This window comes from Citrus sinensis, chromosome 4 (assembly GCF_022201045.2).
Source record: "Citrus sinensis cultivar Valencia sweet orange chromosome 4, DVS_A1.0, whole genome shotgun sequence".
Lineage (NCBI taxonomy): Eukaryota > Viridiplantae > Streptophyta > Magnoliopsida > Sapindales > Rutaceae > Citrus > Citrus sinensis.
Window position 1 is genome coordinate 21,717,629 of NC_068559.1, and position 22,214 is coordinate 21,739,842.

Consider the following 22,214-nt stretch of genomic DNA (forward strand, 5'->3'; position numbering starts at 1 on the left):
TATCCACCAACCCACATTCTCTATTTTAATTATTTATATTTTTTATTTTAATCAAAAAAATAACATAAAAATTTTAATCATAAATATATTTAACTTTAAAGTTTTTCATTCCTAAATCTAACTTTTTTTCACATTATTGATTATTGTTATTTTTGGGACGCTAGCTAGTGTTCTTGAGTTTCGTGGAGTAACAAAGTTTGAAGAGAATGATAGAGATATGCATTAAGTCCATTATTTATGGAATTGGTATCTTATAGCAAGTCTAGTTAAATTAGGATTTTATTTATTGCATATCTTGTAATAGCAATTAATTAAATTAATTCCCTAATTAAATGATATTCTAATTTATTATGATTATTTGTTTCCTAGTTTTATTAGATGTCAAATTTAGCAAGTCAATTAATAACGGAATTCTATAATTAGCGTTTAAGATTTATTTAAAGTAAGAAGCTGGTTCAAACAATAAGTTTATTAAATGCTCTAGATATTTCTTGGGAGACAAGCAAGGCAAGAATATCATATTTATTCCTATTCAGATTCATAGGAATTATAAGAGAAAATAAACTCTTATTTGGAAAGAATCCAAGTTTTTTAAGACTTGCAATTTTTGTGAAACTCTAGTGCTTATATAAAGAGAGGTATTTAATAATTGAACGAGTACAACACAAAGCATAAAGCAGGGAAGCAAAATTCGGCCTCCTCCTTAGAGAATCCGGATTTAGTGCATAACGTTGTGTTGATTTGTTTTCCTATCTTCTTCATTCAAAGTCTTGTAATGAAACTATTTCTTTTCATCTATGTGGATCTTAGATCACTAGACATTAAAGAATTAAAAAATTGTTATTAATCACTTTGCGAAGTGCCTTGAGGATCGTGGATCAAGAGAAGTAGCAATTATTCAAGAAAAACAGATTTAGACTATAGTTGAGTAAGCTGTATGGTGATAAATTGTAAGTGAGAGTCTTAAGTTTGGTAAATTCATAGGTTGTAACATCTCAACTTAGTGAATTGCTTTATATCGGGGCGTGACCTCATAAATGTAGGATGGATTAGTCCAAACCATGTAAAAATATCCGTGTTGTTTAATTTCTACAATTTATTTTATTTTGAAAAAATAATATTTTTAATGCGGATGAACAATAATAGTGAACAGTAACTGCAAACAGTGAGCGTGAGTAGTAACTCTGAACAATTTTAGTAAACAGTATTTTTAAAAATTAATTAAATTGTTAATTTTAGGGTTTTAACTGTCTACATCTATTTGCAATAAATCTAAATTGCTTTCGATATGGAGATTGTAGAAGAATTATAAGAGTGATAAAGTCATTGAAAATTGAAAGATATAAAAAATTTAACAATGAAAATAATTTTTATTTAAGAACAAGTCATACAACAGTCCCAACTACTCAAATTAGTGAAATCAATTCGAGGATTCAATAAGAAAAAAAAAATCTGGCTGTTGCACAAGCATTGCAAAGTTACATATTTTCTTTTCATCATTTGGGAATTTTGTCACCTGATAGATACTTATTTCAACTCGGAAAAAAATTTGTCAACAGATAGATAGTTTGTTCTCAAAGTCTTTTATACTCATAATATAAGATTGAATGCCATAGAAAAAAAAATGTATTTCCGACATTAGGTGGAATATAATGAAAAAAAGGCTTCTAAGAGGATTTTGAAAGGGTCTAATAGTTCAACTTAAGTTATTATTTATTTATTTAGTGAGACCAAAAGATTTTTTTTTTTAAATTTAATTAAGGTTATTAATTTATTGAACATTTATTTATCAAAGTTTTACTGTAATTGCAAAACAACTTGTCAAGTATTCATGGTGATACTGGTAACTGCACATAGAGTAGTTACCATATCAAGATATAGACAATTGCCCGGCAGAAAGATAGATTTTATTCTTGCCTATGTTCACGTTGACAGTCTCTTAAAATATATTTTAAAGTGCTGTAAAATATTTTGTATGCATCTGCACAAAATTTTGTGCCGCAACTGACCATGACTCACTGTATATGTGTGCTCAAGATAAAACCAAAGTAATTTGGGAAATTTACAAAAATAACCATAAAATTTTTGTTATTTTCACAATTAACCCTCTCAACTTTTTTCTATCAACATTAGCCAAACACACGCTTTTCTTCCCAAATTACCCTTCTTTACAAACCAAAACAACTTTCGTCAAAACTTGGTGCGACAGGCACCTATCGCACCAAGTACCAAGCCTTGCTTGGTGCGACAGGCGTCTGTCACACCAAAACTTGGTGCGACAGGCACCTGTCGCACCAAGTGCCAAGCCAAGCTGGATGAAGAAGATGACACCCACATAAGCACCCGAGTTGCCGGAACAATGTGAGTCGCTGCATACTAATTTCTCATCAATGTTTTCCACTTTCCTTCTCATACATTATATATGAATTTAATATTCAAATTCACGACCTTGTAGTGGATATATGGCACCAGAATATGCAACACGGGGCCATTTAACAGAGAAAGCGGATGTCTATAGTTTCGGAATTGTTGCCTTAGAAATTGTCAGCGGTAGAAGCAACGTTTTTTCCAGGACAAAGGAGGATAAAATTTATCTTCTAGATTGGGTAACATTTAGGGTCCTACAATCTCTTGTTTTGCATTGTTTGATCTTGAATTTATCACCAACCAAATATATGTTGTTTCAACTTCTTTTCAATCAGGCGCTTGTATTGAAAGAGCAAGGAAATTTAATGGAGCTAGTTGATATAGATCTTGGTTCAAATTTTGACAAAGAACAATTGATGGTGATGATCAATGTAGCCCTGCTGTGTGCCAGTGCTTCTCCTACAAATAGGCCTTCAATGTCTTCGGTCTTAAGCATGCTCGAATGCGGTGTTGATGTTCCAGATTTAGTTCCAGATTCAAGTATCTCATAAGTTGATGAAACCAAGTCAGAAGCAATGAGGAGATATTAGCACGTCGTAAATTTATGGGCCACCTACACGTTCTTCCACGTCTGGAGCTGACCTCTATCCATTCAGTGTGGATTCCGACCGATTATTGTAATAACTCAGATTAGAGAATTATGCTTGAATGCTGTGTGTATATTTTCTTCTCATTCTATCTTCTTTTCTTCTTTCTCAACATAAATGTTAAAGACATTCAGCATATAACTCCGAAATGGAGCGTGTTTCTACTGCTGCCATGGCTGATTTAAAAGCCATCGCCGACTGCATGATATCGGCCGGCTACGGGAAGGAGTGTTGGGGGAGAGATGAGAGAGAGGGGTATTTTAGTCTCAAAGGCTTTTTTATGGCTAATGTTGATAGAAGTTTGTTTGGGGGGTTAAGATGGAAAAAGCCAAAATTTTTATGGCTATTTTTGTAAATTTCCCAAGTAATTTGAACCAACGTCCTAATTGTATCATGACAAGGTTTCTTAATATTCTCAGTATTAATTAGATTACTTGGAATAGCCTTAATAATCTAGGCACCCATCAATTTTGTGCGCTAAAATATTTAGATCCTCCGTAGAATTAGGAGGCTCGTTAGTTCATTAATTTGAAGTAATCAATCCAATTCACTCAGGACTAGGATTGTAATTCTACACTTGTAAAAACTATCTAGAAAAAGAAAAAAAAAAAAAGACAACTGCCCTATTATTTGATCACAACACAAATAATTGGTTGTGTCAAGCCTACCCAACCCTACATAAATCTTAAGATCTTATGAGCCCAGAGACCAGGGATTTTGATACAGCTTACCAACCTTCATAATGTGACAGATGCTATGGGGAACCCAGATTACAACTCTTTGCCATGGTTATGGTTCTGAAAAATGTAGACTGTTGAGGAAGTGAATTTCTGAAATATCTTTTAACCAATAGCAAGTAGATTACTTTCAGACAAAAATGTCAAACAACTCAGTATCTTGAGAATCAAAATTACTGCCAATCCCTTTAAAAATAAAAAATAAAAAAGGTTACTTAATTCACCTCAAATCAGAATAAGTGGACTGAAACAACGGCTTCACTGTAGTCAATTCAAGCATCGGTCAAAAGTATTTTCACAAATCTATTTGCAAGTAAAAAGCTTCTTAAACTATCTACACATCAAAGAGATAATATGACAGAATCTGGCCTTCAACAAGCACAACTCTGATGTGTGCTACAAAAAGTATTCATGGTCAGACCTTTTGATGTCCATCATAACCACCAGACTTTCAATGACTAACCAAGCTTCCCCAGTCCAATAGTCGCCCTAAACCTAAAAAAGACGAAAAAAATTGGACAAATACAAATAATTTCAGAATATAGAAAAGATTAATTAGCAAAAAAAAAAAAAATCAGATTATTTTAACCCCTCAAGATGTTCTATGTGCATTAGATTGAGCAATTATCCACACTGTTTAGTGGTCTTATTCCAGTTTGAAGCAATATTAACCATCTGGCAACATGTTAGTGATGGATAGGGACAAATCATAATCAGTCTTCTCAAGACAATATTTATCTCTCTAGGAATCAGAAGGGCTCTATAGTATAGATCATTTGAGAAAGTCATTCATCTGCTTCAATCGAGAGAAAAATAAAAGCTAGCCTAGATTATGTTGCGAGATAGAGTAAATCCATTATCATGAACACTAAAGTGATTAGTATTCAAGTGATCAAGTATTGTAATTGCTTGCGCAAAAATGTTATAACTTCATGTTACTTTACCTCTTGTAACTCATTCTTCCTTCTCTGCCTGCCACGCCACTTCCTGCATAAGCAGCTAGTGAAACAAGACTATCCATACAAACAATTGTATCACGACAACCTTGCGGGACACCACCATGAATCGTCACTTGATCAGCAGCTCTCTGATTTTGTGGGTCATACCAACAAAGTTCCCATCTATTTATATCTTCATCTTCACCATACTTAAACTTATCCACTAGAACTTTGTCTTCACTCTTTGAATAAGCCAATGCTTTCACATAATCACCAACACTTCGGTGAAAAGAAAAAGCCTTAGTCCAACACCCCTTCAATACCCATATATCGACAGGTTGTGGATAATTACAAAGGCAACTGAAATAGAGACATCCACTGAAATTGCCCACAAACATAACAAGGACGTCGTTTTTATTCCCTAGATGAGGCAGTGGCACCTCGTGAAATTCCTCACTTTTTAGATTAAATGCGATGATCAGATTTTCAATATAATCTTCAGGATTTTTCGTTACCAACCAATGTACATGACCATCCGCAAATTTACCATCCCAACCGTGAAGAATAGAGTAAGGGAAGTCGACTCTGATCCGTCTCCAAGAATTAGTTCTCAAACTATAAACAGAAACTTCAGTATACTCGACATTTTCTCTAACAAAGTGTACAAGTCTGACAACTTTGTAGTCATCATTAACAGCATCATAACCAAACCCATCAACAACCATGTAAACCTTATCTTTCAAATCACCCCAAAACTTGGGTAGTATTAGATGTTCCTTGGTTGATAGATTCCAAAAAGCTATGCCATTTTCATCATTTTTGAGAGCAATCAATCCATTGCAAGAATCAATAATTGGAGTCCTCCCTTTGCAATTCTTAAAAGGGTGATCAAGTTCTACACCAAGATTCAAAGAATCCAAGCTTGCGGAGAAGATTTTACCGTTCCAGTAGCGTGATGAGTCTAAGATAGGAGCTGGTGTACCTGAAAGAATGAGGCTGAGATTGGAGTTGGTTTCAATGGAGCGTTTGAGATGGATCTTTATGAATTCTTGGCTGTCGATTAAGCTACAAAACGACTTCGACACGCACTTGAAACGCAGCAGAGACTTAACAGGTAGCCGGCTTAGTATGTCAATGTTTATATCCGTCGGGAGCCTCGCCATTGTTAGCCGTAGTTACAGGCAGCAATGAACACAAGATGTTTGATAAAATGCTTAACAAAGGGTTGTGGGTTTTTGGCTTTTCGCTCTCTCAGAATTAGCCGTGAATGAGATGAACTTTCAGCTTCCGTGAAATTGTGTTTCCTCTTCTTTTTCCATATATCTTATAATATATATAGTTTTTTTTTTCAGTTATTAATAGTGTTTGGTTTTATATTTGCATCAAGAAAATTAACCTTTTTTTTTTCATTTATATCTCAAATCAGGGCCTTTCCATAAGTTTCTATCATAAGTTTTCAATAATTATAATTAAAAATAAAATCATTTACTTAAATTTTTTATTTTAAATTAACAAGATTTAAAAACTTTCTGAGAATTATTATTATTATTATTATTTATCCTCATTCATCATTTCGTTAACAAAATATTCTGACTACAATTACGTAACTGACAAATATTATGCTTTATGTAGCATAAAACTCAACACATCTTCTAAATTCAGAACAATTGCAAATATTATCATTCGGGCAAAATTGGGAGAAATCAAATCTTGCTTGTTGGCAAGTTTTAAGCGGCTCGAGAAGTTATCTATGCGGATCATGTGTCCCATTTATCAATCAACGTTTTTAAGTCAGGCCTCGAGGCTAAAATGATTTCAATATAACAAAGCTTCGAGCTGCGAAAGCTTCAAGCAATTTAGTACGTGATAATTGCAAAACAACTTTACAAGGTTTTATGGTCATACTAATAATTAATTGCACATACAGTAGATGCTGTTCTAACAAATCCCAAGTTAACAAAACATATTCGCCCAAAAATCAGGGACGTAGCCAGGAATTAAATTGATCTGGGGCGCACTAAAAATGTAGTATAATTTTGAAAATTTATATTACAACACATAGAATCGCAATATAATATAAATTGATAATAAATTTTGAAAATTTAGATAACAATACATAGAATTGCAACTATAATATAAATTAATAATAAATTTACTTATTACAATTGTTCTAATCAAGAATTCCCCAACGAGATTTCATGAGTTGAAAATGCTGTAAAATAATTTCATTATCAATACAATCAAATACATCTTTTTCAATGTACACAACCAGATTATCATTCAACCATTCATCTTCCATTCAACTTCGTAGTCGATTCTTCACATAATTCATAGCTGAAAAAACTCTTTCAACAGTGGTAGTGGCAACTGGTAAAACTAATGCTAATGTGACTAATAAATAGACCAATGAAAACACCTTGTGCTTATTAGTCTCAACCATTTTTTGTGCAAGATCACAAATCCTATTTAATCCTGAAAACTCAACACTAGACTGCATATCCATTATGTAAACATCAAGTTAAGTATCTAGTGCCATGAGATCAATTGGAGAAAAATCTTTTAGATAAAATTGAGCAAGGCGCAATAACGTTTCTTTATTGAAAGCTGCAAATAAATCTTTTGGACATAAACAAGCCAAGCACATAAGTAATTTAGTGTTTACCTCATTAAAACGACTGTTTAACTCTTGAAGTTGCATATCCAAAATAGTACAAAATAGGTCAATGCGATAATGATGCATATTTGTGATCTCTTGTGCTCTATGCCTTGATCTTCCAGGGGTTAGAAACATATTTTCCATGACAGGAACAATAATAAAATGCTTCTCACAAAATGAAGAAACTTGACTAAGCAAAGAATTCCATCCATGTTCCCTCATCCTTTGTAGACCTAGTTTGCAAATACTAACTAATTTCATGGAATTCACAAAATCTTGATCTTTCCTTTGTAATGCTTGTGACAAATCATTTGCAAAACCAAGAATATTTTTCATCAAGTATAAAGTAAACACAAAATCAAATGTTTGCATGAACTTCAAATTTAAGCTATATAATAAAATTAGCAATTTTAAAATAGAAAAAATAATGAAATAAAAAATTAGAATTAAAAAACATCACGCGCATGGTGACGATCAGGGAGCACTGCAAATCGCCTAATCTGCTATGGAGTCCACCCACCACACTTTATTTCATGGAACTATGGAAGAGACGAGAGAAAGCGGAAAGCTAAGATTTTACTTATTTTAATTAATTTTTTAATGAATTTCATTTGATAAAGGTTCTCTCATTTGTCTTTATTGATTTTTATGATATTATAATAGTTAATCAAATTATTTAGAATTAGACATTTAAGTTAGGGGCAACGTGAAATATTTTTAAAATTGTGTGGGCACTTTCAGAGTTTTAAAATTTACGTGGGGCATTTTGATAAATAATAAATAAAATATATTTTTTTAAGAAAACCATCAAAAAAAATTTTGAAAGCCAGCTGGGGCATGTGCCCCACCTAGTCCGATGCTGGCTCCGCCTCTGCCAAAAATGGATACACGACAACTGCATTTGCAATGCACGTGCATGCTTCACCTGCTTCTTTATAAGCCAAACGTGGTTAATTATCAAAGCAACAACAAGCTACCACCTTCATGCAAGGCACGTGCTTGCTTCACTTGCATGCTTTACTGGCGTGCTTGAGTCGGTGGCCATATATAATTTGAAGGAATTGAAAGCAGCTCTCATTTTGCATCAATTTTCGAATTGAGACAGAGAAAAAAAAAAGAATAAAACCCGAGAGAAAAAGAGAAGCGGAAATAAAAGAAAAAGAAGAAAAGAAATAAAAGAAAGGAGGAAGCTGAGAGTGGGAAAAGAAGTTTAAAAGATGAATTGAGAGGGAATGTTGCAAGAAATGAAATTGAACAGTTAGATTAATATCCAATGAATTAGTGGGTAATAGATGTGTGAAATTTGAACAGTTATGTTACAGTTTTCATGATACGTATAAATTTTTATATAAGTTTTAATAGTTAATTTTTGAATCTCGTATTTTAGGAGGAATTCGAGAATCCATAACTCATAAGAGCCCCAACGAACCTCGGAGTAAAACATGATCTGTGAGTAGATACTATTATTACTATTATATATTCCATGAAGCATTTATTTTTTATAGTATTATTTAATATCATGTTATGATTACATGTACAGATATTACATGTTTGATTGAGTTATGAGATGTGATTGTCAATCACCATATGTGTACCATTTCCATAAGTTATGCACATGCATATTGGGAGTTAGGTTACTCTACATGTGCGATGTAATTAAATTCCGCTGAGTATTGAGAGGTTTTCCCCCGTTCTACTCGTGCGATAATGATCTTGACCCCCCTAGGTACTACTTGGTGCAGTTTTGTCATGTATGTATGATTTTCATATTTACTTATGCATTACATTTAGTATGGAGTTATGTCACATGATTATGTATATACCCTCATACGCTACTTTATTTTTCTATATAAAAATTATATCCACTCACTGAGCCGCAAGTTCATTATTTTCCTATTTATCTCTTATTTTCCCAAGATTCTGCAGGATTTTGTGCAGATCAGTTTTATTCAATTGAGGTTGGGTCACGAGACGCGTTGCTGCATGTCTTGCATTTTGAACATTTTCATGTTGCTTATGTTATTTTTATGTATATATAATTGTAATGGAAGTATGTATAATGAGACGTGAATTGTGCAAGTTTTGAATGCATATATATTTTCAAAGGAGGCACGGAGATTATTATGTGTCTACAATAAAAGCCCCATATATATACATATAAATTAAGTTTGTGCCACGAGTTTTGTTACTAGACCGCGTGATTCGTCTCGGATCCAACATATAAGTTAGGGCGAGTCATGAAGCATTATTCTTTGATCACAATATAAATTGTAGCTTTACAGCAATCATGTTAGTATGATTTCCTTCTGTGTCGTCAGTGATGATGGCAGCAACACAAGTGCTTGCACGATTTTTATTCCCTCGTTCGTAATTGCACGATTTTTTGTTTTTTATTTTTAACATTCCTTAAAAATGACCAATTTCCACAAACAAATGTGTAACTCTTTGATTCTTCTTAATCCTAAGTGAAGTGGGTATCCAAGAAACTTGAGGAAATTAAATGAATTAATTCCTGTTTAACTAAGAGAACTATAAGGCAAGGCTAGGCTAAGGGCACTTGAAATTTGTTTCCTAATTATTCTAAAACGCCCTTGATCATGAAATAACGTTTTAGCCGCCAAGTAATCAGTCTAATTAGTTCTCACATTAATTATTCGGAAATCTGTTCACTTTGTCACCCAAAGAATGTTGGAAAAATACGAGCCCTTCACCTAACGATTTTAGCGTTTATAATATAGTTATTTTACCTTAAATTATTACTACTATTATTATTTTCTTTTGTTACGAAGTATTTAGTGGAGTAAGTACAGTTGCCAAGTTCTAATTGTATCAGGACAATATTTCGATTAATTTATTCTATATACACTTCATAAGCGGGATAGCCACAGCATTAACCGTAAAGCTTTCGTGAACATCTTTGTTTGATTTCTTTCGTATCGCTTGTCTATTAATCATACAATGACGATGGTCGACAATCAAAACGGTGCCGCAGCAGTAGCAGCACAAGTAGTGATTCCGGAGATGCCAGCTAGTTTCAAGAACAGGATTGAGGAGATGGGTTGTTCAAACGTTGTGCTAGTCATTCAGAAACGATTGACCAAAAGTGATACAAGAGGCCAATACATCGAATCTCCATACCAGAAGGACAAATAATGAGTGATTTTCTTGAGGCGGAGGCGGAGTTACTTGTTGATACAAACCAACCAATGCATAATGTCAGATTGATCCACCCATGTGTGAGTAAGGTGACTGACGAATGTGACATTGAAGAAGTGGCAACTTACAATCTCACTGGTACTTGGCATAAACAAGTTGTAGGCGACGCTGAGAATGCTCTTCAAGATGGAACCATGGCGCAATAATAAATTATTCAGAACAATAATAGTCAGCTTTGTTTTGTTCTTGTTAATTTAGATCTTAATTAGTGGATATTCAGATTAACTAATTAAGTTTCATTCTATTATATATAAATTATTACCTTTTCATGAATGAAATTCTCTCAAGTTATTTGATTTCACTAGTGTGGTTTTGATTCACCAGCTTCAAATTCTATATATATATATATATATATAACCTTAAGGCACTTTTGCCTTTTAGGTACTGCAATCAGGAATATTCATCCGTTAACTATGGTCAACCATCAACTTATAAGTCAAACTAACGGAATGGGATTCCGTAATGAGTTTCCAAAATTCTGAGAGAAATTTGACGAATGTTGATTTAAAAGGGGGTTGAGCAAAATTTAACCTGAAAGGTAACCTTCCTTTTTAAATCCTTCAGTGAATCAGTAGTAATCCACAGTGGACAGAAAGAAATAAAGAGTCATACAAGCATGTCAATCTAAGAAAATAACAAGCGTTTTTCAAAAGTACTTTCACAACTCTGTTTGCAAGTAAAAGCTTCTAAAACTATCTACGCAGCAAAGAGATAATACGACAGAATCTGGCTTTCAACGAGCATAACTTTGATGTGTGCCACAAAAAAGTGTTAATGAAACCTTTGCATTGTCCATCATAACCACAAGCTTCCCAATCCAATAGCCATCCTAAACCTGAAAAAAACGAAAAACACCAGACAAATACATATAATCTCAGAATATATAAAAAAAAAATCAGATTATTTTAACTCCCCAAAATGTCCTACGTGAGTTAAGATTGAACAATCATTCACTCTGTTTCATGGTCTCTTATTCCAATTTGAAGCAATATTAACCATCAGGCTATACGTAAGTGCTGTGAAGAATGCACGGGGACAAATCATAATCAGCCTAGTCAAGACAATACTTATCTCTCTAGGATTCAGAAGGGCTCTATAGTAGAGACCACATGAGAAAGTCATTTATCTATCCTGCTTCAATAGTGATAAAAACAAAAGTAAACAACCTTAGCCTAGATTATGCTGCGAGATAGAGTGAATCCATAATTATGAAAACTAAAGGGACTAGCATTCAAGCGATTAAGTATTGTACTTGCTCGAGCAAAAATATCATAACTTCACGCTGTTTTACCTTTTCTAACTCATTCTTCCTTCTCTGCCTGCCACACCTCTTCCTGCACAAGCAGCTAGTGAAACAAGACTATCTACACAAACAATTGTATCACGACAACCTTGCGGCACACCATGAATCGTCACTTGATCCGCAGCAGCTCCCTGGTTTTGTAGGTCATACCAAAAAAGTTCCCATCTATTTATATCTTCATCTTCACCATACTCAAACTTATCCACTAAAACTTTGCCTCCGCTCTGTGAATAAGCCAATGCTTTCACATAGTCACCAACACTTCGGGGAAAAGAAAAAGCTTTAGTCCAGCACCCCTTCAATACCCATATATCGACAGGCTGTGGATAATTACAAAGGCAACTGAAATAGAGACATCCACTGAAATTGCCCACAAACATAACAAGTACGTCGTTTCTATTCTCTAGATGAGGCAGTGGCACTTCGTGAAATTCCTCACTTTTTAGATTAAATGCGACGATCAGATTTTCAATATAATCTTCAGGATTGTTCGTTACCAACCAGTGTACATGACCATCCGCAAATGTACCATCCCAACCGTGAAGAATATAGTAAGGGAAGTCGACTCTGATCCGTCTCCAAGAATTAGTTCTCAAACTATAAACAGCAATTTCAGTATATCCAACATTTCCTATAACCAATTGTACAAGTCTGACAACTTTGTAGTCATCATTAACAGCATCATAACCAAACCCATCAACGACCGTAAAATCTTTCAAATCACCCCAATACTTGGGTAGTATTAGATGTTCCTCGGTTGATGGATTCCACAAAGCTATGTCATTTTCATCATTTTTTAGAGCAATCAATCCATTGCAAGAATCGACAATTGGAGTCCTCCCTTTGCAATTCTTAAAAGGGTGATCAAGTTCTACACCAAGATTCAAAGAATCCAAGCCTGCAGAGAAGATTTTGCCGCCCCAGTAACGTGATGAGGCTGAAATAGGAGCTGGTGTACCTGAAAGAATGAGGCTGAGATTGGAATTAGTTTCAATAGAGCGTTTGAGATGGATCTTTATGAATTCTTGGCTGTCGATCAAGCTACAAAACGACTTCGACACCCACTTGAAACGCAGCAGACACTTAACAGATAGCCGGCTTAGTATGTCAATGTTTATATCCGTCGGGAGCCCCGCCATTGTTAGCAGTAGCTACAGGCGGCAATGAACACGAGATGTTTGATAAAATGCTTGAGATAGGGTTATGGATTTTTTCTGTCTCAGAACTAGGCAACTGCCCCCAGTGTGCTGCTTGTAGTTTTAGCCGTGAATAGTAACTCCGAGCTTCGGTGAAAAAGAAAGGGAAAAATTATATATGTATATAGTTTTCACTTTTTCACAAAATTAATAGTGTTCGGTTTTATTTGTTTTAGAAAGAATAATCTTTTTTTTTAATATCTCAAATTAGGCCACCTTGTAAGTTTACTATTATAAGTTTTCGCCAATTAAAATTAAAACTATTACTTTTTTTTTAATTTAAAATTGATTGTTTATGCTGTTCAGATTCACCATTCCATTATAATCCAATCTGATTGCAAGTCATTATGATTACGAGTACCTAAATGCACCATTATCCTCGATAATGGTTTTATTTTTAGTCGGTAAAATCTATGACTGATTGATGAAATCTAGTGCTCCATATAACAATAAATTCAACACATCTGAATCCATATTCAACAGCAAATAATATCATCCGGCTAAGTTGAATGAAATTAAACCTTGCTTGTTGGCAAGTTTTGTGGGTTGAGTGCCGTGAGAAGTCATTGTTAAAATATAACGCCTTGATTGTGTTAAAAAAGGTTTCCTAAAATCTTTAGATTCTCCTTAGAATTAGAATTTAGAAAGCTAGTTGATAAATTAAGTTTTCAAGTATAAACCGAATTCGCTCAGGACTAGGATTATAATTTTATACGTATAAACAGCAGCCACAAAAAAGATTGCTACACAACAACTGCATTATTCTCTAATCACAATTTACAAACAGTAGCTTTCCTGCAAATTAATATTTCGGTTTGATTTTCCTGGCTCTATGTCGTCAATGACGATGGTGGCAGCACAAGCGGTGGTAAAGGAGATGCCGGAAAGCTTAACAAGATCGAGGAGATGGGTGATTCAAATATTGTGCAAGCTAGCCATTCAGAAATAATTGACGCAATCGATTCTCCGGAGGAGGATGAGATTTGTCTTGATAGAAGCCAGCTAATGGAGAATGTTAAGTTGATTTAGCCATGGGCAAGTAAGGTGGCCTATGTGAGACTGAAGATGTGGCGTATGACCAGGGCTTGTTGTACTTATAATCTCATTGAAACTTGGCGTAAAGGAGTTGTGGGCAACGCCGAGAATGCTCTTCGAGATGGAACCATGCTGCAGCTCTGTGTTTTCAGAAGATATTAATTTTATTTAGATCTTGTTAATCAATTAATATATTAATTAGTAGATATTCGAATTTATTAATAAAGTACTCATTAACGTAATATATTACACATTCATTATGAATGCATCTACGTACCATTTTCTCTTTAAGAAGAAAAAGAGACAAAAAGAAAGTTTTAAATCCCACCTCCACTATACTGTTTCTTAATTCGTATCTTCTAGCAATCAATTGTTCGGTTCAAGATATTGATTTCATGTTATTTTGATTAAAAAAAAGTGATTCTGTTCTGGGTTTAGTGAATTTGCTTGTGCCTTCAAAACCAAATGTATCAATTTGGCCACCTTCGTGACTCGTGAGTTTGCTTTATAGGTTTTACATTCTTTCATCGTTCAAACATTACATAGGTTATAGGTAGAACACAAGTATACAGTACATATTTTCTATTTGTGAACTGATTTCTATTCTAGTAAGGATAAAATGGTAAATGCATAAACTGGGATTTTATAAGAGTGAACATTTGTGTCTATAGATAATGAAGCTAAGCCCAAAAGTAAGACCCAGATGTAGAACCCATAAAAAGGCAAAAAGCCCACTTGATGAAACCTTCCCTCGCATTTTCACATCCAACGACTAGGGATGGCAATTGTACCCGCAAACCCGCAAAACCGCCCAAATCCATCCGTCAAAATCCGTCCATTGTGGATAATTTTACTCGTTGCGGGCGGGTTTAATATTATAAATTAAAACCCGCACATGGATGCGGGTGGGTTTGGTATTAACCTTATATCCGGTGGATACCCGCATGGATATCCACCAAACCCGCAATATTTTTTTCAAATATTTTTAATTTAATTTTAATCTAAAAATGTATAAAGAAAATAATATCATTAATTAAATTACCAAATAGCCAAAGGCTCAAAGTTGTGTATGTGTGTATGTGGCCTATATCCTATTCTAAAGTCATAATCTAAAGAAAACTAAAGGCATTTTCCTTCGAATTAGTATTTGAAAATATTAATCTTAATTATTATTATGGGTATTGTGTTGGATGGGTGCTTATGGTGGTGAATGAAATGAATATCTTCTCTTGGAGCTTGTTTTAAATGATAATATGAAATGTAATTATTATTTTTATATACTAGTTTGTGTGTTTTTAAATGGATTTGTGTAATTTATACTTAAATTTGAGAATTTGTGTTGAATTGATGTGGAAATTTTAATTTTTCATTTACATTATTTAAATATAAAATTGAGTATATTATATGAAATTTGAGGTTATTATTATAAATTTATATATTAAACATTTGTGATTTTAAATACGGAAACCCACAAAAAATCCGCCGGATACCATTGCGGGTTTGGTAATTGTTAAAACCCGCTGCGGGTGGGTTTTTGTAAAAAAATTAAAACTTGCTGCGGGTTGCGAGTGGGTTTGGTAATTTAAATTTTGAGCGGGTTTGGATTTGGTAATGGCAAACCCACTGCGGGCGGTGCCCATTGCCATCCCTACCAACGATAACCTAGAAACAGAAACAAGAAAAACAAAAAAAAAATTAAATAAAAATAATAATAATACAAATAAAGAAAACAAAGGAAAATACTTCCCAATTACACAAACGCATTACGCACGCACAAACTCGACAGCGCTTTCTTTTCTTCCCCCCATCTCTTTTGATGCGCTTCCTTTTCACAAACCCAATCAAAACCCCATTACTCTCTTCTATTCTTTTCCATTGTCCCAACTCGCCCCGACTCGGCCTTCTTGACTCAGTCCGAGTCAACTCACCTTCTTCTTTGACAACTCAAAGATCGTCACTTTCGATGGCGGCGATTCCCCCAAAATCGCCGAGCCCTGAGGAGGAGGGACTCGCGAGGAGGTTGTGGATCAAGTTTAAGAGAGAATCTGTGTTTGCCATGTACTCCCCGTTTACGGTTTGTTTGGCTTCTGGGAACCTAAAGCTTGAAACCTTCAGGCATTACATCGCCCAAGATTTTCATTTTCTCAAAGCTTTCGCCCAAGCGTAAGTGGGTTCTTGGAATTCCTTGGTTTTGTTTGGTTCAAGGCTTGTTTGGTTGCTGAGAAAATGCGGGAAAGTGCGGGAAAATTTTGAGAATTTTCTGTTTAGATTGCGGGTTTGGGAGCTTGGAAGTTCTATTAAAAGAAATAAATTAGGCATCATGATATATATATATATATATATATTTTATAAGAGATTTTTCCATAGCTGAGAAAATGTAGCAAATACCAAATAAAATATGATTTTTACTGGAGATTTTATTATTAGTAAGGATTATTTTATTAGTAAAACAAGTAAAAATTATGAGTTTAAGATTGAGAATGTGTAGCTGATAAATTCTAGTGAAGGACTATAAAATTGTGAAAAAATATCATGCTAGATACTTATTATTAGAGGGTTTTTGTGCTTGATACTTGGATTTTTATTGCTTTGCACTTTTTATAGCACACTGATTTTAATATAAATGATTCGTGAGAAAATGAACTGTGAATATATTGAAGGAAAAAATTTTGTGAGATGCTGAACCGGCTGTCCTAGGAAATGATGCTTGTCCATCCAAGAAGGATTACGGAAATAAGTTTGCTCTTGGAAGTCTGAGGGGTTTCCAACAAACTTTTGGTAAAATGATAGGAAAGCAAGGTTGTTAATATGTTTTATGGGCGTTCTACTTTTTACATGGTTGTTTGTTAGGATTTTTTTGCCATGGTAGGATCAACATATAAAAATTTTTTGTCCCTTATACTCAAAGAAAGTTGGTAAGAGGAAAAATTTTTTCAAAATTTCTCATTACTTGGGACTATGAAAGCTAAACTGAACTTTTGTGGGGCATAATCCACTTAGTTGATTTATTTGGATGAGTTTCGGTTTCTAAAGCGTAAATTAGGATATACATAAGTATCAAGAGAAATATTTGTTTTTCTCACCCTGTACTGGTGTTATATATTCTCTGTTTTGTTGTTATTTTTAGGTATGAACTGGCGGAAGAATGTGCTGATGATGATGATGCAAAGTTATCTATCTCTGAATTGAGGAAGGGTGTACTTGAGGAGTTAAAAATGCATGATTCCTTTGTGAAGGTAATATGAAATAACACATATAAACAAATAATAAGGAAAATTTTGGTGATTAATAGAGTTGAATCTACTAGATTATACTTTTCCTGGCTTTTGCTTGTGAATCTATGAATTTTAAATAGCCACATAGTTAAAGTTATAGAGTAGGTTGGCTTTAATAAATAGTTATAATGTTCAACGTCTTCTCAGAAAGTGATGCCATTTGCATGTTGATTGCAGATTCTAAAACCATGATCAGAGCACAGGATGTTGCTTATATTGGATTGCTAATCTTTTAACCGTTATAGTTTACTTCAAAAGAAATGGGCTATTCTGATTTTTGTGGCAGTTTAGCTGACCCAATGGGAGCCTTTTATTTTTGTTTAGTTATTTATTAAAGAAGAGATTTGGATTTTCTATTTGAAGATGGAATCTTCACATGCTAAGTAGATCACAATCTTGCTCCGTATACTCGTGGTTTCTAACAAGTTGTATACTTATATGCAAATAAATTTCAGTCCTATCATGTAACAGAGTATTCTCATGGCCTGAATGTTTGAGTCATGCAGGAGTGGGGTACAGATCTTGCTAAAATGGCTACTGTTAACTCTGCAACTGTAAAGTATACAGAGTTCTTGTTGGCAACAGCTTCCGGGAAGGTCGAAGGTGTTAAAGGTCCTGGAAAACTTGCAACCCCATTTGAGAAAACTAAAGTTGCCGCTTACACATTGGGTGCCATGTCACCTTGTATGAGGCTCTATGCTTTCCTTGGAAAGGAATTCCATGGCCTCCTAAATGCTAATGAAGGCAATCATCCTTACAAGAAGTGGATTGACAATTATTCTTCTGAAAGTTTTCAGGTACATGTTTATTTGAGTGGTAAACTCATTTTTCTTGAATGGTAAATTTGATTTTACTTTGTTAATTGCAGTTTTTGGGGAAGATTCTTTACATAAATGGCCTTTTCTACTTTGTCTGCTCAACTATTGTATTCTTTCAATTTAGGCCTCAGCTCTGCAAAATGAGGACTTGCTGGATAAACTTAGTGTCTCTTTGACAGGCGAAGAACTAGACATAATAGAAAAGCTCTATCACCAAGCCATGAAACTTGAAGTAGAGTTCTTCTGTGCTCAGCCACTTGCTCAGCCCACTGTAGTTCCTCTGATTAAAGGGCATAATCCTGCAGGAGACCGTCTAATTATATTTTCTGATTTCGATTTGACTTGCACCATTGTTGATTCCTCTGCCATTTTGGCAGAGATCGCAATAGTGACAGCACCAAAATCTGACCAGAATCAACCTGAAAATCAACTTGGTCGGATGTCATCAGGTGAGCTGAGGAACACATGGGGTCTTCTTTCCAAACAGTACACAGAGGAGTACGAACAATGCATTGAAAGCTTCATGCCCTCTGAGAAAGGTATCTTGCTTGATAATTTATTGGAAAGTCTTTGTGGAAGAAATTGGATGATGTTAATGGCTTTAATATATTTGGCTTCAACTTTCTGGGTTTTCAGTGGAGAATTTCAACTATGAAACTTTGCATAAAGCACTTGAGCAACTCTCACACTTTGAGAAGAGGGCAAATTCTAGAGTGATCGAATCTGGAGTTCTCAAGGGTATAAATCTTGAAGATATTAAAAAAGCTGGTGAACGCCTGAGTCTTCAAGATGGTTGCACTACCTTCTTTCAGAAAGTTGTAAAGAATGAAAATTTGAATGCTAATGTCCATGTGCTTTCATACTGTTGGTGTGGTGATCTCATCAGAGCATCTTTTTCTTCAGGTATCCATATTCAATTGTGGAAAACTGAGGTCATGAAACATACAATGACCCATTATTTCGATATATTAGCATGATAATTGATTAACTTGCTTTTCCTTTTGAACCTTACTCATTCCTGCTGAAATATCCTTGTTTTAGTTGTCCTAGTTTATTAATAGCTTTATTTGTTTGGTAGATATAAACATACTGACTTTGCTTTTGGGTTTTTTTTTTTGGGGGGGGGGGGATGGTGGGGGCTGTGGGTTTGGGGTTTGGTTGTACCGTATTGTTTTTTTAGCCCAATATTTTATTTCTTTACTCTTCCATGTGGGAATTTTTTTTCCTATTACATGCAAAAAAGCTATGGTCTGATACTTTCCCTGGTTATAGACGCATGCTCCCTCTTGTTTTTTGGCCCATTATTTTGTTTCTTTAGTCTTCTATGTGGGAATTTTTTTCCTCCCTTATGTGCAATAAACCTATAGTTTGATACTTCCTCTGGTTATAGACACACACATGTTGCATACGTGCACACATATCCTACTCACACAAAAACTATGCAATCTTATTGGAGAAACTCTTTACTTATTTCTTTCTTTGGTTAAAAGCAGCTTGATAAATTTTTTAGCCTCAAAAGTAAACTGTCCGGGTTAGCAGTCCATTTGTAGGATTCAACATCATTTGTCATTTTGTCCATGTTCCATTTTCCTGGTCAAAGTATTTGCAAAATATCTTTCCCATGTAATGATGCCAGTGTTAATTAGTCAACTTCTTTTGTTGTTAGCTGAGTCTGTCTGCTCTTTCTAAGTTGAATTCTGCAGCTTATTGATTAATTTCTTTCTGTTTATCTGGGTCGTCGTCATTTTCTCTTCTCTTTTTCTTTTCCCTTATTAAATCAGGTGTATCTTGAAGGTTTTTCTTTTGAATTAACAACATATATCTCTCTTTTTAAAAAGAAGTTAACATAACATCATGACTATTGCTGTCAAAGGCTGATAAAACACACTTCATTTTCTTTATTAACTTGTCTACAATATCTTTGTTTTCACTGAGCAGCAGGTTTAAATGCACTGAATGTACATGCGAATGAGTTCTCATTCAAAGAATCTATTTCAACGGGTGAAATTATTGAGAAAGTGGAGTCCCCCATTGACAAAGTTCAAGCTTTCAACAATACTTTAGAGAAATACGGAACTGACAGAAAGAACTTGAGTGTTTACATTGGAGACTCTGTGGGTGACTTGCTTTGTCTGCTTGAGGCTGATATAGGCATTGTAATCGGGTCTAGCTCAAGCTTAAGGAGAGTGGGATCTCAATTTGGTGTTACATTTATCCCGTTGTACCCTGGCTTGGTTAAGAAACAGAAGGAGTACACTGAAGGAAGCTCTTCTAACTGGAAGGAGAAATCTGGCATACTTTACACAGTCTCAAGTTGGGCTGAAGTACATGCCTTTATCTTGGGGTGGTAGAATTATTATTTTATTATTATTTTTCCTCGTTCCATCATCTTCATGTTAGTTAGGACAAATGAAGGAAGCATTAATATTATATAATGGATCACAAAGATACAAGTTGGTGGCTGATTTTATTAGTGGCCACATCTGCTGTCTTCCCTCTCTGTTTTTTCTACAGGGTCTTTACTTTCAGAGGCGTAATATTGCACTGTTATCAGGACAATGCTGAAAACAGGTAGTTATCTCCATTGATTCTCATTAATCATACGCTTTCTGCTTACCGTTGTTCTGACAGAAGTATACTTTGTTTTTTTCCCCAACTTTTTTTTTCCAGGATTCTTTAGCGGTTTCAAGCAGCTATGAATTGTAAGAGGGAGTTCTATTAAATCTGTCCATATAATTGTCAGATCAAGTGATGTATTTGTACTTTTAATAGGCTATTGATGTTTGATACTTGGCTGGAATTGCAATTTTGAGAAGAAAAAAGAAAAAAAGAAATGGATCTTTAGTTGGATCCATGAAAGCTCTAGGCTGCTGCCGGCTATAATGTTTGATCAGGCAGCTCCCTGTAATGGATAAATTGGATTCACCCTTTTTTCCAATGATTGATTTGATTATTCTATAAATTTGCCGCCAATCCCTTTCCACTAAATATGCCAAGTGTATTTATTCATGTTTGTTTTTGTATTAAGATTGAGGATCTACCTAATACCCACCTATGCATGCATCTAAAATTATTCAGTTCAGTAATCTGAATCAGTCCGAAGACTGAGATTTGACAGGGCAAAACTTGGCGGGAAGTACAAGCGAATAAATCCGGACAGCATTGTACATAAAGATACAAGATTTTTAGAAGTTCAAAAGTTCAATAGAGAAGATATTTATCTTCTATTGCTTATTTTCAAACTTAAAAGTCATAGTAGATAAAAGGTTCAAAACTTCAGGAGAGTAGATTTTTATCCTTTATTTTCTTATCTTAAACTTAAAATTATGGTAGTTAAAGAGCTTGGTAAAGTTATATTGTACCTTTTATGTCCCGTTCTTACTTGATAGCTGTGGATTAAAAATCACATATAAACAAAATAGCTTAACAAAATGTAACATCCGCCTAAAGAATGAAGATTGAAGCGTGTATCAAATTTGATAATACCTTATAAAATCCATTCGTAAAAGTATTTTCAACATTTGTTTATTGTCCATCGTACTTGAACTCGAATTGGAAAACTTTTAATGAATGCTGAAAATGAGAAGCCAAATTTGACTACTCAAACAAAGAAAACCTTCACTGTCTTTCCCACATTATGTCATTATTATAAGTGTGTGTGTGTGTGTATAATTTTTTTTTTTAAAATCAATAATAGTAATAATAATAATAGGGATGGCAATGGGGAGGGGAGGGGAGGGGACCAATCTCCCCATACCCATCCCCGATGTTTTGCATATGTCCCCGTCCCCTCCCCGTCCCCGTCAAAATTGCTTGAGAGAATCCCCATCCCCTCCCCGAATAATAACAGGGGATCCCCGAGGGTCCCCGGTCCCCGAATAATTAATAGTTTAATACATTTTTTTATTTTCGATTTTAAATTAATCATATTAAAATAAACTCATACCGCTATTGTAAGCTCGTAACCAACTTTGACAGCACATTAAGGCCTCCAATGTGCTTGGATGAAGTTTGTTATGGTATGAG

At 34.5% G+C, this 22,214-nt stretch overlaps 2 protein-coding genes across 11 annotated transcripts in view; one reads left to right on the forward strand and one right to left on the reverse strand.

Moving 5' to 3' along the window:
- Window positions 1–13,302, reverse strand: part of LOC102607467 (F-box protein CPR1-like) — a 29,824-nt gene extending 16,522 nt beyond the window's left edge. For 2 of the 6 annotated variants that reach the window (XR_008054201.1, XR_371242.4), the window contains exon 1: window positions 4,435–6,055. Coding sequence is in view for 4 of the 6 variants with exons in the window: in XM_006484548.4 (XP_006484611.2) it covers window positions 4,210–4,246; window positions 4,696–5,852 (1,194 nt within the window). In the remaining 2 variants the exon portion in view is untranslated. Of the gene's footprint in view, window positions 1–3,991; window positions 4,247–4,434; window positions 6,056–11,080; window positions 11,397–11,852 lie in introns of those variants that run through there. The other 4 variants (XM_052439994.1, XM_006484548.4, XM_006484547.4 and 1 more) reach the window with 4 other exon arrangements.
- A 2,533-nt stretch (window positions 13,303–15,835) lies between these two features.
- Window positions 15,836–21,150, forward strand: LOC102608151 (bifunctional TH2 protein, mitochondrial). Of its 5 annotated transcripts, XM_025101056.2 has the most exons (8): window positions 15,837–16,258; window positions 17,223–17,331; window positions 17,877–18,167; window positions 18,313–18,727; window positions 18,825–19,091; window positions 20,127–20,759; window positions 20,859–20,890; window positions 20,961–21,150. In XM_025101056.2, exons 1-6 carry the CDS (start codon window positions 15,912–15,914, stop codon window positions 20,537–20,539), a joined length of 1,842 nt encoding a protein of 613 aa, XP_024956824.1. In that variant the 5' UTR covers window positions 15,837–15,911; the 3' UTR covers window positions 20,540–20,759; window positions 20,859–20,890; window positions 20,961–21,150. The 5 variants fall into 5 exon arrangements, with proteins under 5 accessions (XP_052295746.1, XP_024956824.1, XP_006484613.1 ...); XM_052439786.1 differs by having other exon boundaries at window positions 15,836–16,258; window positions 20,130–20,759; window positions 20,859–21,150; XM_006484550.4 differs by having other exon boundaries at window positions 20,859–21,150.
- Window positions 21,151–22,214: the final 1,064 nt, after the last annotated feature.

Excerpts from the sequence above, each read along its gene's own strand:
- LOC102608151 (XM_006484550.4), top strand. The coding sequence starts at position 15,912 with ATGCGCTTCCTTTTCACAAACCCAATCAAAACCCCATTACTCTCTTCT. Across the intron at positions 18,168-18,312 it reads ATTCTTCTGAAAGTTTTCAG|GCCTCAGCTCTGCAAAATGA; the intron begins GTACATGTTTAT and ends CTTTCAATTTAG. Across the intron at positions 19,092-20,126 it reads CAGAGCATCTTTTTCTTCAG|CAGGTTTAAATGCACTGAAT; the intron begins GTATCCATATTC and ends TTCACTGAGCAG.